Genomic DNA, 19,008 nt, shown 5'->3' with positions numbered 1-19,008 from the left:
TCACAAAGAATTAATGTATTTTGTTATGCATTATAAATAGGGTTAATTAATAGCCCCACTATTATCTTGGGTATTTCAAGTAGATATATAGTATTATATATTTTTATTATGTATTATATATTTCCTCTTTATCACCCTCAGCAGTGAAGATGTATTTGTATTAAATGAATTTACACGTGGTCATAGTTTTGTTTTGGAGATAATTAATTTTGCCACACTAGAATACGATAATCAGATTAAAATGTGCATAATGTATGATGGCTAATGGGTGTTTAAAAAGATTGTTAAGTGATAACTCGACAACGTGGCCCATCAATTTGAAAGAGAATAGGACGTAAGAAGCATCAAACTTGAGGTTTTGACCTATAAATAGATCCTCAATCCTAGAATCATCCTTTTAAGAACATGAAATGGAGGTTCCATTACATGAACTGTAATTAGGATAAGGCAAAAATAAATTTATACTAAAGAGAATCTGCACAACTAAATTTGGTGTTCTACCATTCAGTCGTAGAAGTAAGATTAACTCAGTCTATAGTCTTTTTTTTTTACCTATTTTTACACTATATCTTTTATTTAATACTGACCAGTTTCACTGGCTGCCTAATTTTTACAGAAACTTTGATTCAAAACGTTCAGCATCATGAGATCCAGATATCTTTAATCAATATCCCTTCCTTCCACCTAGAGGGCTACACCATCCTAATGCTCATGGGGAAGAAAAAGTCTTTAATTTGACGTAGTAGGTGGTTGCATAAGTTGGATTTTGTTTTTGTTTCTAGGTTGACTCTTCATCGGCGTAAAATAGGCTTAAAATCTTATAGCGAGTACAGTACTGCATTAAACCAATGGAGGGAACAATTCCATAGGTACAAAACTTTAAAGGCTACCTCGAAAATATTAAAAGCAGCCGATTACGGAAAAGTTAAACTATTGAATCATATGAATGTAAGTTGATGATCTAGATTTAGACTGCTAATGAAGACTGCTGTGTCACTAATGTTGTAATGGCTAAATTCAATTAAAGTTATTACAAAACTAGAGAAAATAACTTGTCTAGAAATAGATAAGTGATAAAATGATGAAATCTTTTTTTTTTTTGATTGCAGGCAGAATATTATGGGGAAATATTTCTAGGCAGTCCACCCCAGAGGTTCCTGGTTGTGATTGACACGGGCTCCTCTGATTTATGGGTCCCCTCGAAGCAATGTTCCTTTTTTAATTTAGCTTGCTGTAGGTCTCTGGTTTTGATTTGCTATTCTTTGTTTGTACTAGAATTATTGTGCACTCCATTGTGCTTGCCGTAACTAACAGTGGATTTTTTTTTTAATTAAAAAATTAATACAGAATATAATTAATTTTTTTTTTCAGGGATTCATAATAAATATGATCACACCAAATCATCTACTTACCATGATGTTGGAAAAGAAATGAGAATTTCTTATGTTACTGGAAGTATGGTGGGACGAATTGGCGAGGAAGAAGTGCGAGTGAGTAAATTTGTTGTTGGTCCAAGGAAGGACTTTGTCATCTAAAAGAATCCTGATAATTTACAAGAGATTTCTCAATTAAAACGGGAATATATATATATTTTTTTTATTCTTTCAACAGATTGGTGGAATGCTTCTTAAAAATCAAACATTTGCCGAAGCAATAGAAGAACCTGGGATGACATTTGTCTTTTCAGAATTTGATGGCGTTATGGGGCTGGGATTTAGTGAACTAGCTGAATATGGGTCGCCTGTGCATTATAATATGTACCATCAAAAATTAATATCTGATTTCGTGTTTTCTATTTATTTGAACAGGTATTTTTACAAATTTTGTAATTATTATTATGATTTATAAGGCGCGTCAACAACTGTGGGATCATTGCATTGGCACCCGGAGCTCTTTCTTCAGCGCACTGCCTGTCCCTGGACAGTGATCTCAAGTAACAGAGAACACTGTCCATCACCGGACAGTGAGCTGTAAGAAGCTCCTGAGGAAGAGTAAATCCTAAGCAGCTGAATTCGAACCCAGGAACTTAGTGATGGAATCCAAAGTGCGCTAACCACTCAGCTAATTCTTCCCCACTCCAAATAGCTGATTTTAAAATATTATCATTATTTCAGATGAATTAATTTATTTAAAAGTAAATATTTACAAATAATCTGTGGAATCTGTCGATTATATCAAGTACTTTATCAATGAATTGTGAAATAATAGATTATAATAAAGTGCTCTCAGGAAGTGTAATGTCGCGTCAGTCAATTGCTTTTCTCGTCATAATAAAAAGCAATAATTAAAAAAAAAAAATACGCTTGTTCAGTTGAACTAAATTTGTAGGGTAGAATCTCGGCCGTCGAAACTAGTTATAGCGACCATTCAATAAAAATTAAACGAAGTTATACTGGGATTCCAACGCAGAGAACCCGGGGTTCGAAGTTAATTGCTGGCGCTTAGATTATTCTCTACCTAGGAGCATCTTACAGCTGATTGGTGTTGTCTATAACCAGAGCATTCTGCCCGTAAGCTGGCAGTGCATTTGGGAAAGCTGCGGGCGCTAATAACCTCAGATCTACGTGCGTCTTAAATACAAAACAACTTCCTCCTTAATCAAATTTTACCATAAAAATTGTTCACCTTAATGTTGTCCCAGTGGAAAATGGATAAAAAAAAATTTTTGATCGGAAAAGCGCGTGCGCTAAGAGAATCTGGGATTTCTTCTCCCACTAGGACTTCCTGCCAAAAAATGCTTCTCAATATAAAACAATATGCAAGATGGCGCTAAGTTCTTAATTATCGCTCGTACATAGATTTCCGACCAAATTTAGCACACGCACTTTAAAACTAAACTAGAATTTCCGTAGGGTTTTTGAAGGATTTGTCTTTTTTCTTTGAAAGCTATTCGAAACTGTGATTTAATATAAACCGAAAAAAATCTTTTGTTTTAGGGATGAAAAAGACAGTTTTGGTGGTGAAATTCTATTCGGTGGTACTGATGAAACAAAATACAACAAAACTACACTTAGATATGTGAATTTAACTGAAACAACATTCTGGCAATTTAAATTGGATGGGTAAGTTGGAAATTTGCTTTAAATTTCGTCTACTGCAATTCATACGATTGTGTGTTGTTATTGCTGGCTAAATAATAATTTAGTCAATTCAAATATAATAAATCTTACACGACATACCCTTACTGCCATGATTACAATTATAGATTTTATTTTAATAAATCGATTTCAAGCCTAAGCAAGATCGATACTGAAAAAGCGCTAAAAAAAAACATTTCTTTCCGGTTTTACAAGTAAACTCCTGTACAATTCCGGTAATTCTCAAATTTCATTTGCAATTTACCAGAAGTAAGAGTAAATTTTCTGTATACTCGTATTTACGTGACTGTTATAAAAAATTTTTTTTTTAATCTTAATAAATTATAGAATGAAAGTAGGCGATCTAAAAATCGATTTAGACGATGTGCTAGCTATAGCAGATACGGGAGCTTCTCTAATTATTGGTGAAACGGAAGTGATAAATAAGTTTTATACCACCATCGGAGCTAGCGTTGATGGAGCAGATGCTTATGTAAGTTGAAGGTTGAATTTTAATAATAATAAATGGTTGATAAATTTTTAATAAATAATTGAACAATATACAAATAATTTATCCTACATTAAGGTGGACTGCGACAAAGTTGATCAACTTCCGCCAGTAGAGTTCATCATTGGTAACCAAGCATTCAGGCTGGAAGGAAAAGATTATATCATCAAAGTAAATTTAAATAAATTATTTACAATGACTTTTGTTTTAAATATCTATAAATTAAATAAATATTTGTTACAAATTTTAGGTTAAATCTTACATTTTCTGGACTAAATGTTTAATCGGTATTGCTGGAATGGAACTGGGAGGCGAGGAATGGATCTTGGGAGATGTATTTCTAGGACGATATTATACCATATTTAATGTAACTGAAGGAAGAATTGGCTTTGCAGATCGTTTGCGTTGAGGATGGAAATCAATATTCTAATAATTTGGGATGAGTTACTATAATAAAGACTGTGATTGTAGTTGTATAATTTTAATAACTTGAGATTTAATTGTAAGAAATGAATGTAAAAAAAAAAAAAAAACCATTTACCTGTATAAGAAATGCATTTCCTAACTCTGTCATCCTTGGTTGCAAGTTTGTGGTGTACTGGTTAGCAAAGAGTTCAATCCTGAGTATAGTCCTTTAAGGAAGGAAGTGCTGTACTGGTAGAATAGGTCGATTCTCCTGCTGGAACTGCGCTAAAGATGTATTGGCCTGAAAATGAGTTTCTTTAAAAAAACTTATCTTTTTGGAGGACTCCTACGAGAACAAAATGGAGCATGGATGCAATCTGTTTCTTGGCTAGGGACAAAAAGGTGAATTTATTTTTGAATTTTTAAAGATCATTTTTAAACACTTTTATCCAAAAGTTTTTTTTTAAAACATGCATCAAGTCTTCTGGATGAACGTTCTAAATTGACTCTAAAGTACTGAAGATAACTATATACCGCTCTACTTGCCCCAATATGGACGGACGTTATACAGCACTACAGAAGCGCCAAAAAAATCGAACATCAACCGACTTCAAACCTTACAGTCCTAAAATTCTAAGAACAACAATTAAAGCTCCCTTCTACATCTCCAATCACAAAATACACTCTGATCTAAATATTCCTCTCATCTCTGAAATAGCCCCAATCTCGGTACACAAAACTCCACTCAAATCTCCTCCTAATTGGCGCTACAACTCGCTTGCGCCAATCTTGACCTCCTCTATCAAAGTTTGCCAGTTGTTCCGGTCCAATGCCGGCCACCATGCAGTTTCGGACACCAAGGAGAGTTCTTGCATCCTTCGAAACACCATCATTCCATCGCGACCTCGGTCTGCCCGCCCGTCACGTGCCATGTATATTTTCTTTTATTATCTTGTGTGGTATTTCCTCAGGATTCTTGTCCTGCCCAACGAAGGCGCCCAAGCTTCACCACACTCACCACGTCGACGTCCCTGTACAAACTCCTTAGTTCTGCATTACTCCATGTTTCGCCATTCAAATTGGCTCCGTAGATCCTTCGAAGAATTTTTCTTTCGAACCTAAGGAGAACAAGTTCATCATTTCTGGTGGTGACCCAGCACTCTGAGGTGTATGTAAAGATGAATCGGATAAGGGTCTTGTTAAGTCTTATCTTAGTCGACCTGAAGAGTAACTGACTTTTAAAATGATCTTGCAAGCCGACCACTAAAATCTACACAGTCATTACAACCCTCTGAGGCACAACATGTCTACTATAACACTTCTTTCAAATCCGGTGGCCACGCGGCCATCTCAACACGTAACGCCGATCTCCTAGGAAGGTTACTGCGCTTTCCAACAGAACAAACTAACGGCTTCCATCACTGGATGGTCGTCGTTCACTCCATTCACTTCTTTGGGTGCACATTCATGTGCGGGTGTATGTATCTGCACAGTTTCCTTATCTCTCATCTCTTCTTTTTCTTGAGCATTGATTTCAGTTGCAAAATAAATAAACAAATGAAAAAAAGCATACTTCAAAAGGTAAATTTGATGCACTAGATTGAAAACTATAAGAAAGTTAAAAATATTATCTGCTTGATCTAGGTTGTTCTAAAAAATTACAGTTACAAAGGAGGATTTTCCCTATATTTCAAAGAAAATTTGGGAATTTTATCTTTTCTAGTAAAAGAGAAAAAAAAATTGTCAAAGTTGGGTGTTTTTCAACGTTACGCTTTTTCGTGCAGTTTTTGACGATCAACCCTTAAACAACTGTCCAACCGGACAGTTTTAATATTTTTAATTTGTGTATTTCCTCTTGGACATGGCATAAAGTTAGCGGCTAAAATCTCTCGGCCCCGGAAGTAATGTAATGCTTGACTTCCCAAATGGCTTAGACTATAAACTTAAAGCACTTATTTAGAGCTTATTTAAAAAAATAAATAAATAAATATTAAAGACCCTTTTGGGAGAAAAGATTTAGGGAAGTCTCTAGCGAGCTATTTCGGTGTTATGTACGGTACTATCACGTATATACCCAGTGTTAAGGAAGTTTAAATGATTAGGCTGAAAATTGCGGGTTAATCAAAAGATTCCTCGTATATTCAAGACATAGTCCACGCGATAAAAAGATGTTATGGCACTTGGTCCATTTTTATTTTTTTAAATCCCTACTTCCGGTTTAATCTTGAACGCGCCACTTTCTCTTACAAATAATTACCATAAAAGCTAAAAAAAATCTTGGCCAAAGCTAATTGCCAGCAGCAGCAAACCAACAGGATGGAGGGGACGCTGAGTAGTGGCGCTACATGTCGGCGAGGAGAATGTACTAAATAAGCCGGTCTTTAGTCAGGCGGGAATCTAACTTCAGTTCATCTCCGGATTTTTATTATGAAAGGTGCGCTGGTCTTTTTTTACTATATTAGAGGCCGTGTTTTTTGTGACGTATTTTGTGTGTCAGTTTAGTGCATTTTAGTTTTTAGTTGTTGTTTTTTAATGGTGTTAATCAATTCCAAAAAAAAATTCTATGGATTCAAAATCAATTTCCATTGGATATAGTACCTAAGGTAAAAATAAATAAAATAAAGGGTTTGACCCTTAATATTTATTTTATTTTTTTAAAGACCTTTAGTTCTTATTATCGCCACAAAGGGTGTTACTTGTCCCACTTTTTTTTTTGAAATTTTGATTCTAAATTTGATAAATTTTGAAATAATAAACAATTCCTACGAGATTTATTTAAGAATTAAAATATTTATTTTTAAATTTATAATAATTAAATAAAAACGTCGCGTAAATAAATTATGTAAAGCTAGTATTTATTGGGTAATTACAGTATTTTCCTATTTATTCCCTCCAAAAATAGTTAAATAATAAATATTTTTGGAAGCCCATTTATTACTGCAATGAATTAATTTAATTTTTTGAGTTATTTCTAACAAACGTAAATTTTATTTAATTTTTCAATTTTGAGAGCTTAAAAAATTTAAGAAGGTGCGAAACCAAATATATGATAAGTGTAACCTTGAAGTGTGCGGCAAGGTCACATAGATTCACCTAACTCCCTGGACCAAGGGCAACTCAAATATATTTAGCTTACTCACAGATAAAATAAACAAAATAACTCGAGAGGAAAAAAAGAAAAATAAAGTATTAATAATTATTTTTACTTCATTTTGTAAGGAATGTGTTTTCTTTTTTAGGAATAACAGCTGAAAAGCTTGAGCTTTATTCTTTAAAAATGTATTTATTTTAAGCGCTAGCTAACAAGCTCCTTTGTTTACATAATACTTTTGATAATAAGCAATACTTTTATTTTTTCTCATTCTTCTTATTTTTTTGGAGTTATGTTTATAAAAATTACGTGATGCTCTATGAGTTCGAAAAAGAGATTTTAAGAAAACAGTATTGCGGAAATTCTCTCGCAAATTTTAACAGAGACTTTCACAAAACGTGTACAAATTTTTACAGTAGCGTGTCGCTTCCGGTTTAGATTAAACTGTTTAAAGAGTTTGCAAACAGGAATATGACTGTTTACGGTGAAAAGCAGGGCGTCACTCTAAGGGAACTGTCACTGGTAAATAGGTTGTTACGACTTTTAAGCAGGCTGAGAGTGAACTACGCTGTGTGCGGTTCGTATCTTCACAGGATAAACAAAAAGGTCCATCTCTCCTCTTTGCGTAGATTGCAATGAGGAGCAGGATTTCAAACATATAATAATGTGATATGTCCACGTTATGTAGTAGAAAGGAAACGAATGTTTGACGACTTATACAGGTATTTAGATGCACCATTTCGCTACGAAGACATAGTATTCTCCGCTAACATCTATGTGCTTAAATCTGTAGCAGAGCTAGCAATGAAATATGAATGTATTTAAAAGTTATAGAATGAATGTAAGAAAATGATTAGAGAAGGATTACGTGATTTTAATTTGGGTTAAGCTATAAGGATGGCAGGAATATACGAGAGTACTGATCCATCCATTAGTTGTAAGTAGAGGTAAATAGTTGTATATAGTAGAGGGATGAATGTGTGAAGCGAATGTATCTATAAGTAAGAATGGAGAGTGAGTAATATTCTAGTGATAAGCACCTAGACGATGATGCTGGCTGTATGGCGAAAGCCAATGCCAAAAAAAAAAGGCAAGAAGAAAAAATTATTTTGGAGGAAGCTGAATAGAAAGGAGATAATTGAACAGAAGGGATTTAAAGATGGAAAGGGTAGGATCATGGCGGACAGATGAAGGCAAGGAGTTCCACGGAGAGGTAGCACGTATTAGGAAGGATTTGTCGAAGGATGAAGTACGGTGTGAGGGGAATATAGAGATCGGATGAGCGAGATCTTGTACTGCGAGAATGGATCGAGTATTTGAACTTGAAGAGTTGTGAAAATATAATACGGACTTCGAGATTGGCTAACTTGGTAAAGTCAAAAAAATACTGGCGACGGTAGAAAGGAGAAAAGCCACTTCAACTCATCGGTGTAGGTGGACAAAAAATTGCTTTTCAAACATAATTCTCCCATTATACCCAAAGACGAGATAATAATATTAGCCAAAAATGCTGATAGAAACGTATATTGAATAATTATCGTTAAAAATAAACAAGTAAAAATGTACACGTATATTCATACACGATTGTCGTCAAGATTCCAACTATTTAGTAATAATGTCACATAAAAAAAATAGATATAATTGTTATTAGCAAGGTCATCCTGGTCAGAAGAAACATGTGTTCGTGATTAATTAAGACACTGTTACAGGCTAGCCAACATGTAATTAGAATGTGTAACCATAATTATGATATTCATTCGCTTCATCAATTAAAAAACGATTCTTTTTAATTCTCTGTTTGAACCAAAAGAATAGAAATTCAAATAATACAACTTGACTTGTTTAGTATCAAAATAAAAAATATATTTTTGTAGGAGGCACTTTTTATGATTGCTCAGCACCTTACTGAGTAACAAAGGAATAGGCACTCAAGTTTTGAAACAAGCAAGTTCGAGAAGCACTAAGCTTAATAATGTCCGCATGCGGAGATATGACGGAACTAAATACTAACAGAAATCGTTTACAACGTTAAACTAGCCAGAAATCTATGGCCCAGGAACTACTGTATTAATTTAAAAAAGAATATTAACTTCAAATTTCATTAAATATTTTCGTAATTAAGCAACAATTAATTAATGCTCAAGACATTGCTTTATGCTCTGGTTGGTTCATCATGCGGAACTTACGTCTAAGTCAGTATTTTTTTTATGAATCATTAGCCTTGAAACTTGTTTCGAGACAGCTTGTCTCAAACAGAAGACACTTTCCATTTCATAGCTGTCTGTCCCATATTAAAAGAAATCTGATTAAAATAATTTTAATCAAGAGATACTGTCAAAAGATGATTTAATGAAATATTTAAATGGAGACTATGGCTGGAATTCGGTTATCAATTACTGTAAGATTGCTACGAAATTACGGCAAAACGAATTAAAAAATTTAGTAGCTGAAATTCGGGTGGTTGATTTTTCATTTATTTTAATTTTTTTTACGTAAGCACACAAAATTTTTGATTTATTTTTCTTAGTTTTGTAATTATTTTTGTTTATATTCTTTATATCTATCTTATTGCATTGTTTTTGTATCTTATCAGTGATGTATCAAATCTATTTATTTAATCTGTGTAATGTATGAGATGATCGATTCCCCCGATGGTTGGTCGTTGACCAGTAGGAAGTCTTTAATCAAATAAAGACTATTATTATTATTGGCCTTGAAACGGAAATTAATTTTAATCGATTACGAAATCGAACAGGAAGAAAACTGATTTCTAATAACTTTTAAAAATTAGCAATATCCTTTCGTTTAGTGACTCCAATGGCTTCATAAAAATGCTTTATTTTTTTATTTTTTTTAAGGTGCCACGGTGCGCAAAGCTTAAGGTATTGTTGGTTAGTGGGTTCAATTCCCTCGGTTCAAGACATCCAAATTTGATAAGTTGGATGTCTTAAAAAAAGCCTGTCTCAAAAAAACTGGCATTAAATTCTAAGCTCCGGAAGCCAATGACTTTAGATGTGCCTTTTTAAAAAAAAAATTCTATAAATATCAAGAGATTCTCAGTTTCCGGTCTAACGCGTTTCTTCTAGCGATTTCCGCAACACATTTAATTCTTACTAATATTCAGATAAGGGAGGGGTACAACCAGCTGAAGATGTGAATGATACAGATGTAACGCAGAATACCTGGAACAAATAGGACGACCTGCCGTTCCATAGCTACTTAGTTCACTATCTTCTATTTGTAGCGCTAAACTGGGGCCACGAATCCCGGTCTAATCCAGGGGTTCCTGGACTTTAATATCTATCGCCCTCCATCCAGCCTCTGTCCACTGTTTATCTTTCCTTTTAGCAAGTTTCTGCTTGTCCACATACACTAGGACGGCCAGACTTCAAATTCCTGGACCAAGGACTATCTTCCACTCATCCTGTTTTAAATATCTTTTCATTTATCTCAGACTTCTTCCCTCTATTTAAGATGGTTACACGATCCAAATTATGCATACTATTTTTTTGAAAATGTATCCATTGCAATTTAAATTTTTTTTAAATTTTATGCAATCAACTGGGATTCATATTTGTGCCAGAATGATGTTTTTTTTGGCTTGTTTGTCCCCCTGCTCAATCTACCAGATATTAACAATCTTCCTTTCCAATCAACATCTCGTTTCATCAACTTGATTCGTGAATAAGCCAAACGAATATAGAAAAAAGTGGCTATAAAATATTTCAAATAATCATTGAACTATTCACAAACTACTAAAAACTCAATTCACTTGCAGATACAGTAGCTGCATATTTTAATGAAGAGTATTATTATAGTTTGCACCGGAGTTTGCAGTTGCATGCAAGTGCATAAAGTAATAACAATAAGTATCGCATTACTTATTTATGTTCTCTTCCCCGCTTTCTCCACAAAAGTCTCAACTTTCCCATTACCTGGCTGTCTACTCCAGTTAAGAGGAGAAGGGGGGAATTCTCGCTGTAGGAGCCTCTGCAGCACCACGATCTTCTTACCCATAGGTATTTCTTATTTGAATGTATCCATTCATATATCAAGCAACAGAAGACGTCCTCTTGTTATATAGAAGAAAATATGCATATTATCGTGCTGTTTCAATTTAACCGGAAATACATTTTTTGGTCGTTCCCAAGACGAAATAAAATCTGACAAGGAGACCAACACGATTTCCTTTTATTAGATTAGTTAAAATTCTAATAATTAATTTAAGGTGCGCTAATATCTTGAGATTATTAATTCCAGGAGCTTATTTTTTTCCCCCATTACGCAGTTGGATTCAAGAAAGTGCTCTTAGGAAGATCTAAGTAAGCCCTTAAGTGTAAGCTGCACAAAGATTGGAGGCTCTTTGGAAGCTTCACAGAACTATTGCCGAGCCCAAGAGAACGGAATGTCCTGGCAGGAATACTTGTATTTTCGCCACCAATTTCCTTCAGGATATCCAAAGCAGTCCAGTCCGCTCTCCCTTTTGGAATATAAAAAAAAAACTTTAAAGTACTTAAAGTCTTGCAAAGCCTTCCTGGCCGACTGAGAGAAATTACGTCCCTGAAATTAATTTCTTCCCTCACCCCACAGTGTTAAGATTTTGGCAGCACGAAGACAGACAGCGACTACTTCCGCCTAAAAGACTATAGTAGCTAATTAAGCTCGGTTTAGCTCCCCAAGTCCACACATTTCTCCGTTCAGGTGCCGTCAGTGTACCTCTCAAATGTTGATAGTAAGAATAGTGTTTGTAAGAAAATGAACATTTAATTTAATGGTTCGAAATTTGAGAAAATGGGGCACCTGAGGAAGTGTAATAAGACAACGTCGTTTTGACCGTCACACCGGATGTGCCACCTGCTTTCCTCACTTCCACATTTTAAGATGGATTTTTTAAAGCTTCCACTTTAAAATTGGACAAATTACAGTTAATAGTTAAAGCTAATGTCACACAAATTATGGTTGATGACCAAAAACCAATAAAAAAACAAAACAAAACGAATACGGCTTAAAAAATAAAAATAATTTACAGATCACGAACACTGAAGTGCAAACGTACTCCGGTAGTTTGGAGTTAGTTATCTAAAAGGTTCTTTTTTTTACAGTTCTGTCACGACATAACACTTAAATAAACTTAAGGAAAGTGCCAATTTTAATTTTATTAACTATATTGATAAGGGTTTTACGGCTTTTGTAAACAACTGCTGGTGCTTTTTTTATTTATTTTAAATGTAATTAGAGATTTACAACGTGTACGTAAGTATATACAATAAGTAAATATGGGTGAAGGTGTAAATAGTGAAGTGCAGGAGGAGAGAAACTACCCAGTGGTAGCTGCTCCCTGTACAGGAAATCGATGACGATGATGATCTTTAGTTCGCAAGGAAGCCCCAGATTTAAGTCGGTTGGATTTTTATGAATCACAATGAAGGCGAGGGACTGAGCAAGAAAATTAGAAACGACTATACTCAGCTCTACTCGCTCCTAACTGGATTTACGGACTTGAACTGTACGGAACAGCTAAGCGTTCGAACTTAAACAGAATCCAAAAACCCTCCAGTCAAAAATCCTTCGAATCATAACTGATGCACCCTTCTACGTGAGCAACCATACCATCCACACCGACCTGCGAATCCCATTTGTTTCTGACCTTGCCCAGTCCCCGCTACACATCAAATTCCACCCCAAACTTTACCTACACCATTATCCCTTAATCAGCAACCTGTCCTGCACTAACCTCCCAGTCAAATCCTCCTCGCAGACTGAGGCGCCGATGGCCTCGTGATCACCTGGTCGAGAGATAAACAAGGCCATCCTTCGTATTCAATCCATTCGGTATTTTACTTTAACCGCCTTATCCTTATCGTTGGATGGCCCTCATTCAACCTTTTCCTGTGATTTTATTTTATTTACTCATTTATTTATTATTTTATTTAGTTTTTACTTTATATATTATTTTATTTTATTTCGGTTTTCTATTTCACGTTTATGATGTACAATACGATCGTACTGTAGCTATCATATTTGCTTGTTGCGTTAATGTATTACGCAGTTGCGAATTTAAGAATAAAGGAAAAAAAAATCTGATATTTAGTCTTGGCAAGTTGTTGTACGAATGGGAAGCTGAGGTCACAGTGAAGAGTGAGGTTAGTGATATAGAAAGGAGTATCAACTATCTGTCGGCTGTCTGTACAGAACTATCATAAGACTGGGTGCTAATGAGATGTGGGTATTGTCTAAAAAAAGCGGAAATGGGTGCTTGAGATGTGGTGGTTGTAAGAAAGATATTTGGTCCCATACTTTGTGATTGGTCTATACAAGGAAGAAGATATGGTGCCCTTTATAAAGAAAGGATCGTCTTCTCTGGTTAGATTATAGAGAGACTACGAAGGAGGATAGAGTGCCTTAAAAGCTCCTCTATGGTCCACCTCGTGAAGCTGGCCGCAGAAGAAGACTTCGCTTGCATTTGCTGGACGATTTCCAGGATCTGAAAGGATGTTAGACGGTGGAGGAAACCCTGGGAGAAATTTGTAGACGAAACCCAGTTGTTTTTTTTTTTTTTTTCTAAGAACTGTTGCACCGTACTTAGTAAAACTCTGCAGGAATCATCACAATCTGTGATTCATCTCAGAAAGAGTATTTCTTTTAAAAAGATTAATTACATCCAAAAACAAAATATTGCACTAATAAAGATCCGGAACAGGAACAAGATCTTTTATGGACATAGAAAGTTTAGAGTTACCATCTAGTCTGACAGACTCGACTCTGCCAACATGAACACATGTTTTGACTTTTAAAAGAGAAGAATTACATAATATCTTGTAAAGTGAAAAGCAAAGTAAACAAAACTGTTTATACAGAACTGTGTGAAGCCATATTATGGAAACATGAGTTTAGTTTCGCTTGAATTTACATCAATTTGTAGTAATTGGAAATTTTTTATTGGTTTTGAAAATAAACTTACGTTATTCAATGTACATTTGTGACAAAATATTAAACATTTTGTTGGATTATCATATTTAAAACGTTTCTGGTTAGAAATTGAAAATGGTAGCCAACTACTGGATAAGCTATGGCAAAAAAAAAAATATATATATATATACGTAATAAGCAGGGAGATTTCCGGCAGTGTTTGGTAAACTGGCAAGCGGTTATTGGAGTGTGCTTTCTTCCGGTAAGAGACGGCGGCTAATCAGCTCTTTTTTGCATACTTAAGATAAGCGTTAAGTGCTTTTCGCCTGGAGCTGTGCTTTAAAAAGAAATGGTTTATCGCTTGGTAGTTTTTGCCGGCAATAAAGGTTGATAAGGCGACATTTATGGCCATCAGTGCTATGCCCAAGTCAAATTCAGGCTCATGTTTGGCCCTGCTATTCGGGTGAGATGGATGCCAGGGCATGTTGATCGTTGTTGGATGACTATTTTAAGATTAATTCGAAAAAATATTAAAAAAAAAAAATACATCCTTAACGCAGAACGTTGTCCAGTGCTGGTGCCAATAAAACTCCCTTTGTTCGTACATCTAAGGGACTGGCTTCAGAGCAGGGGTACAGAAGAGAAAGATCAGAGAAGCAATCTGGCATGTATTCATTGAAAGGTTCGTTATTTTTTTTTTTTTTTTTTATTCTGACGTTATTGGCGCCCGAAGCTCTATTCAGTGCACTGGCTGCCTCTGTGTCCTCTCTCATAACAGACAACACTGTCGCATCACCGGACAGTGAGCTGTAAGAAGCTCCCTAGCCAGAGAAAAAAAATCTAAGGCCCAACAGCAGGAATTCGAACCCAGAATCAGCGCTTCGAGGGTCGCTAACCGCATAGCTAATCCCTTCCCTAAAGGCTGGTTACTATAAATAGTTTTAGGAGTTCCAGGAGTAACTAATTCTTAGCACCAAAAATTCCATTACCCAAAATCCATTAATCCTAAGCGATATGGATTACAATACAGTTACTTCTTAATCAATCAGATCTTAAATAGATTTACCTTAAATTAAATTAAAAATTAGGCCAGAAAGTGATATAGAAGTTCTTGCATCTTTCTAGACAAAACTACGTATTAATTAAAAAATAATAATAATAAATAATAATAATTGGACAAAACCTATCAACTAGGTCTGTAACTAAAATAGACATTAATTATATTGTTTAAAGAAATTTGAACCATTAACGAAGAGATAAAATAATTTTTGAATGAAAATTTATTTCAATTAAAATGATAACTTGTCCCGATAAATAGTTCGCTAATAGGGGGGAACCCAAAAACTATAATAAATTACAGTTGAACTCACTAATTGAAATCTATTGACCTCCTAACCCTAATTATTGAAACGTATCTATTGCTTTTAGTTTTTAATGTGTTTTAATTAGGAGGTACAAGAATTTTTATTTAGTTTTAGTTAGCCCGTAAAAGGTTAGAACTAATCTTAGTCGTCTCTACACAGAGGGAACGCCCTAAACTAGGTGGTTCTTTTAGGGTGGTTTATGGTAATGGACAAAAGGGATTTTTCCATTATTAAATCCCAACGGAGATGTTGCCCAGACAACCGTATATTAAAGTCACTTTCCCTTAAAAAGGTGTAATTATGGTTGCGGGCATAGTTTCAAGCATGATCTAAGATTAATAAAAATATGAAGATATTGTACCTAAGTTCGGAGAAATGGTTTTAGAGTACTTAATAGGGTGACAGAGCCTTTTTAATGTGCCATAATTTTTTTATTTTATCCTTTTATTGAAATTTACACCTGTATCTACAGGGTACAATAAGTAAATGAGATAAGTGCATAAATAAATAACGTGGCAAACGTGAATGACGGTCATCCAGTGATGGCTGCCATTAGTCACCCAGTTGGTCACGGGGCCAACGGCGCCCCAGCCGTCTTCGAGGAGGATTGGAGGGTAGCGTAGTTGAAGAGAAGTTTGCAGCTAAAGGGTTGGGATGAAATGAGAGTTTTTGATGAAAATTTTTATATCGCATTTTCGCAAGTTCGGAGATGAGTGGAATTTGGAGATCTGTATGTATTGTGTGCATTGCTAACATAGAATGGAGCGTCTACTATGCGGCGGAGTGTTTTTGATTAGAGTGTTTGCAGTCTATTGATGTTGAATTTTTATAGCTGTTCCGTAAAGTTCCGAGTCGTAAGTCCATATTGGTGTGAGAAGAGCTGTATAGAGCCGTCGTTTGTTCTGTAGTGAGACTCTTGAGCGTTTGTCGAGTAGTCTGGCTAGACGTTTGTATCGTTTGTCACAGTTCGGTACGTTTAAGTCTCGTATGGGGGTTCCAAGTAAGTCTCTTGGTCTAGGTACATTCCAAGGTACCGCACATGGTCGGCTGGTGGGATAGGTGTATGATGTAAGAAGACAGGTGGTGGAGTTTTACGTTTGAGTGTGAAGACTATATATTTAGACTTAGTTGGGTTAATTTTTGTACGCCAGTTTTCTAACCAAGGTTCTATTGAGTGAAGGTGGGACTCTAGTGAGCGTACTGCGAGGATAGGGTCAGAGTGTGTGTAGAGAATGGCAGTGTCGTCAGCGAAGGTGCCACAATTAAATTTAAAATTTTACTTTATGAAAATTGGTTATGTTGTAATGATGGGACTTAGCGGGACTAAAAATATTCTTTTAGGTGTAACAGGTGGGTCCAACTAAAACTACACGAACCATTCTTGTTCTCTGACTTTATTTCCTTTTGTGTAAACGTAGCCTGGGTATCTGATTCAAACATTAAAACTTGAATAATGTAGAGAATTAATCGCTTTCAAGAGTAAGTTAATTGTATTTCCAGAATTTTGAAGCACTAATTTTAATTATAACCAGTGCTTCTAGAAAGTCAGTAAAAAAGAAAGATGATGTACCCTCACCCCCCCCCCCCGCAGTACATCAATTTCGGTTTCTCTAGCTTATCTCAACATCAATGTGCTCCAACTCCCTCCAGGTATTCTTTGGTTCCCACAATTATTTAGTTTATACGCGTTTCCTGTTTTTTATTCGGTTAGGGAAGAACTAAAAGTCGGAAGGAAGCGCCAAGATAATGCGCACTCGGACAATGAAAGTCCAAGGTCAGACCTCACTGACCTTATTTCTGGCCAGAGCTGCTAACCACAGCCAACGCAATCTGCCTCTTCTTTATTTCATTTAAAAGAAATGAATATTACGCAGATATTATTTTATTAAGTATTTTTATTTCTTTAATTGTAATATGTAAGTAAATTTAAATTTTCTCCTGTCAAATTTTTTGATATCGATTTAAAGTGCCAGTTTTTGAGATCTCCTCAGTCCAAAACAGCCCAATTTTGACAATTTTTTTTCTCCTCTTTTCTCGTAAAAGTTTTGTTTTCTTTTGGCATTGGCTTCCGCCATACAGCCAGCATCGTCTAGGTGCTTATCACTAGAATATCACTCACTCTCCATTCTTACTTATAAATACATTCGCTTCACACATTCATCTCTCTACTATACACAACTATTTACATAAACCTTACAACTAATGGATGGATCAGTACTCTATATTCCTGCCATCCTTATAGCTTAACCGAAATTAAAATCACCGTAATCCTTCTCTAATCATTTTCTTCCATTCATTCTATAACTTTTAAATACACTCATATTTCATTGCTAGCTCTGCTATAGATTTAAGCACATAGATGTTGGTGGAGAATATTATGTCTTCGTAGCGAAATGGTGCATCTAAATACCTGTATATGTCGTCAAACGTTCGTTTCCTTTCTACCACATAACGTGGGACATATCCATTATTATATTGTCTTGAAATCCTCCTCCTCATTGCAATCTACGCAAAGAGGAGAAATGGACTTTTTGTTGATCCTATGTAGATACGGATCCACACACACACACACCGCGTGGTTCGCTCTCAGCCTGCTTAAAAGTCATAACAACCCATTTATTAGTGACAGTTCCCTTAAACCATAGTTGTAAAAGTTACGAATTCCCAAATTATCTTTAAAATAATCAACATGGACTGTTTCATAACTGTAAATTTTTGGACAACAACCCTAATCTAATAGATTTTGAGAAAAAAAAAGGTGCCAAAAATGGGCATTTTCAAAAAATTGTCCTTGTTGTAAACAACGTAGCGCCTAAACGCGTGGATCGATTTGCATGAATGAGGTACCGTTCGATTCAGAATTTCATGTAGCTGTGTGGCTTTTGAGGGAGTCTGAGAGGTGTACATTTAACGGGAATGATGCAGTAAGTGAAATTCCAGGAAGGGTTATACAAGATTTTTCTTAAGATAACCATTTCCTGTACAGGATTATACACGGTTTATCGAACATTCAACCCACGAAATAGTTTCATTTCTTTAAAGATAATCTTGCTAATTAGTTCTAATTACCTGTACATATTAATGAAATAGTAAATATGAATCCCCACTTAGCTCTAGCTAGGAAAAAAAATACCTTTGTTCTACGTCTGATTAGAATATACGAAGGTTATTACAATAAATTTGAATAAATATGTGTCAAGATTGGATATACTCCTGCATGTTAATATGTAAATAATGAATTATTAATATTATTATTTAGGGAACATTTCTATTCTATGTTCTATCTCCTCCCGTCCTAGCATCCATCTTCAGACCAGAATGTACTCAAGAGTTCAGCTTTTTTGTTTGAAGAAAAATTTCTCTTAATTGCATTTTTACTTGCATTAGTTAAGATGGAGTACCACGGTCACGTCACCTTTTAAAAAATTGAGATTTTAACGGAAGTAACTTTGAAACGAAAAATCACTGGAACTTCATTTCCCCCCCTGAGTCCTGGATTGTAACTTAGGGAAGTTCATCTCCCCACCAAGAGTACCAAAGTGATAGAATATTTTTGTTTTAGTTTTTATACTTTTTTTGACGTTTTGATGTTTGGAGGGTGAGCCAGGATATGGTGAATCTAATAGGGGGTTTGTCTCAGATTGAGCGGCTACG

At 35.2% G+C, this 19,008-nt stretch overlaps 2 protein-coding genes and 1 long non-coding RNA gene across 6 annotated transcripts in view; 2 read left to right on the top strand and 1 right to left on the bottom strand.

Annotated features, from left to right (window-relative positions):
• Positions 1-257: 257 nt before the first annotated feature.
• Positions 258-3,579, top strand: LOC141452743 (lysosomal aspartic protease-like). The gene is made up of 7 exons (XM_074125141.1): positions 258-334; positions 783-948; positions 1,110-1,233; positions 1,372-1,490; positions 1,612-1,808; positions 2,937-3,062; positions 3,426-3,579. The coding sequence occupies exons 1-7, from the start codon at positions 258-260 to the stop codon at positions 3,577-3,579; spliced, it is 963 nt and encodes a 320-aa protein (XP_073981242.1).
• Positions 3,580-3,587: 8 nt separating this feature from the next.
• LOC141453095 (uncharacterized) overlaps positions 3,588-19,008 on the bottom strand; it is a 40,583-nt gene continuing 25,162 nt past the window's right edge. For all 4 annotated transcript variants that reach the window (XR_012457785.1, XR_012457782.1, XR_012457784.1 and 1 more), the window contains 2 exons: positions 4,127-4,291; positions 3,588-3,729 (listed from right to left, as the gene is read on the bottom strand). This is a non-coding gene — a long non-coding RNA (uncharacterized lncRNA). The remainder of the gene's footprint in view (positions 3,730-4,126; positions 4,292-19,008) is intronic.
• Positions 6,386-19,008, top strand: part of ASPP (Ankyrin-repeat, SH3-domain, and Proline-rich-region containing Protein) — a 602,088-nt gene continuing 589,465 nt past the window's right edge. Inside the window, exon 1 of the mRNA XM_074125835.1 lies at positions 6,386-6,593. The gene's annotated coding sequence lies outside the window, so the exon portion shown is untranslated. The remainder of the gene's footprint in view (positions 6,594-19,008) is intronic.

This window comes from Rhodnius prolixus, unplaced genomic scaffold (assembly GCF_049639745.1).
Source record: "Rhodnius prolixus isolate KJV_2025 unplaced genomic scaffold, Rpr scaffold_3, whole genome shotgun sequence".
NCBI lineage: Eukaryota > Metazoa > Arthropoda > Insecta > Hemiptera > Reduviidae > Rhodnius > Rhodnius prolixus.
Note: the sequence above shows the minus strand (reverse complement) of the source record. Positions and strands in the feature narration are given on the sequence as shown.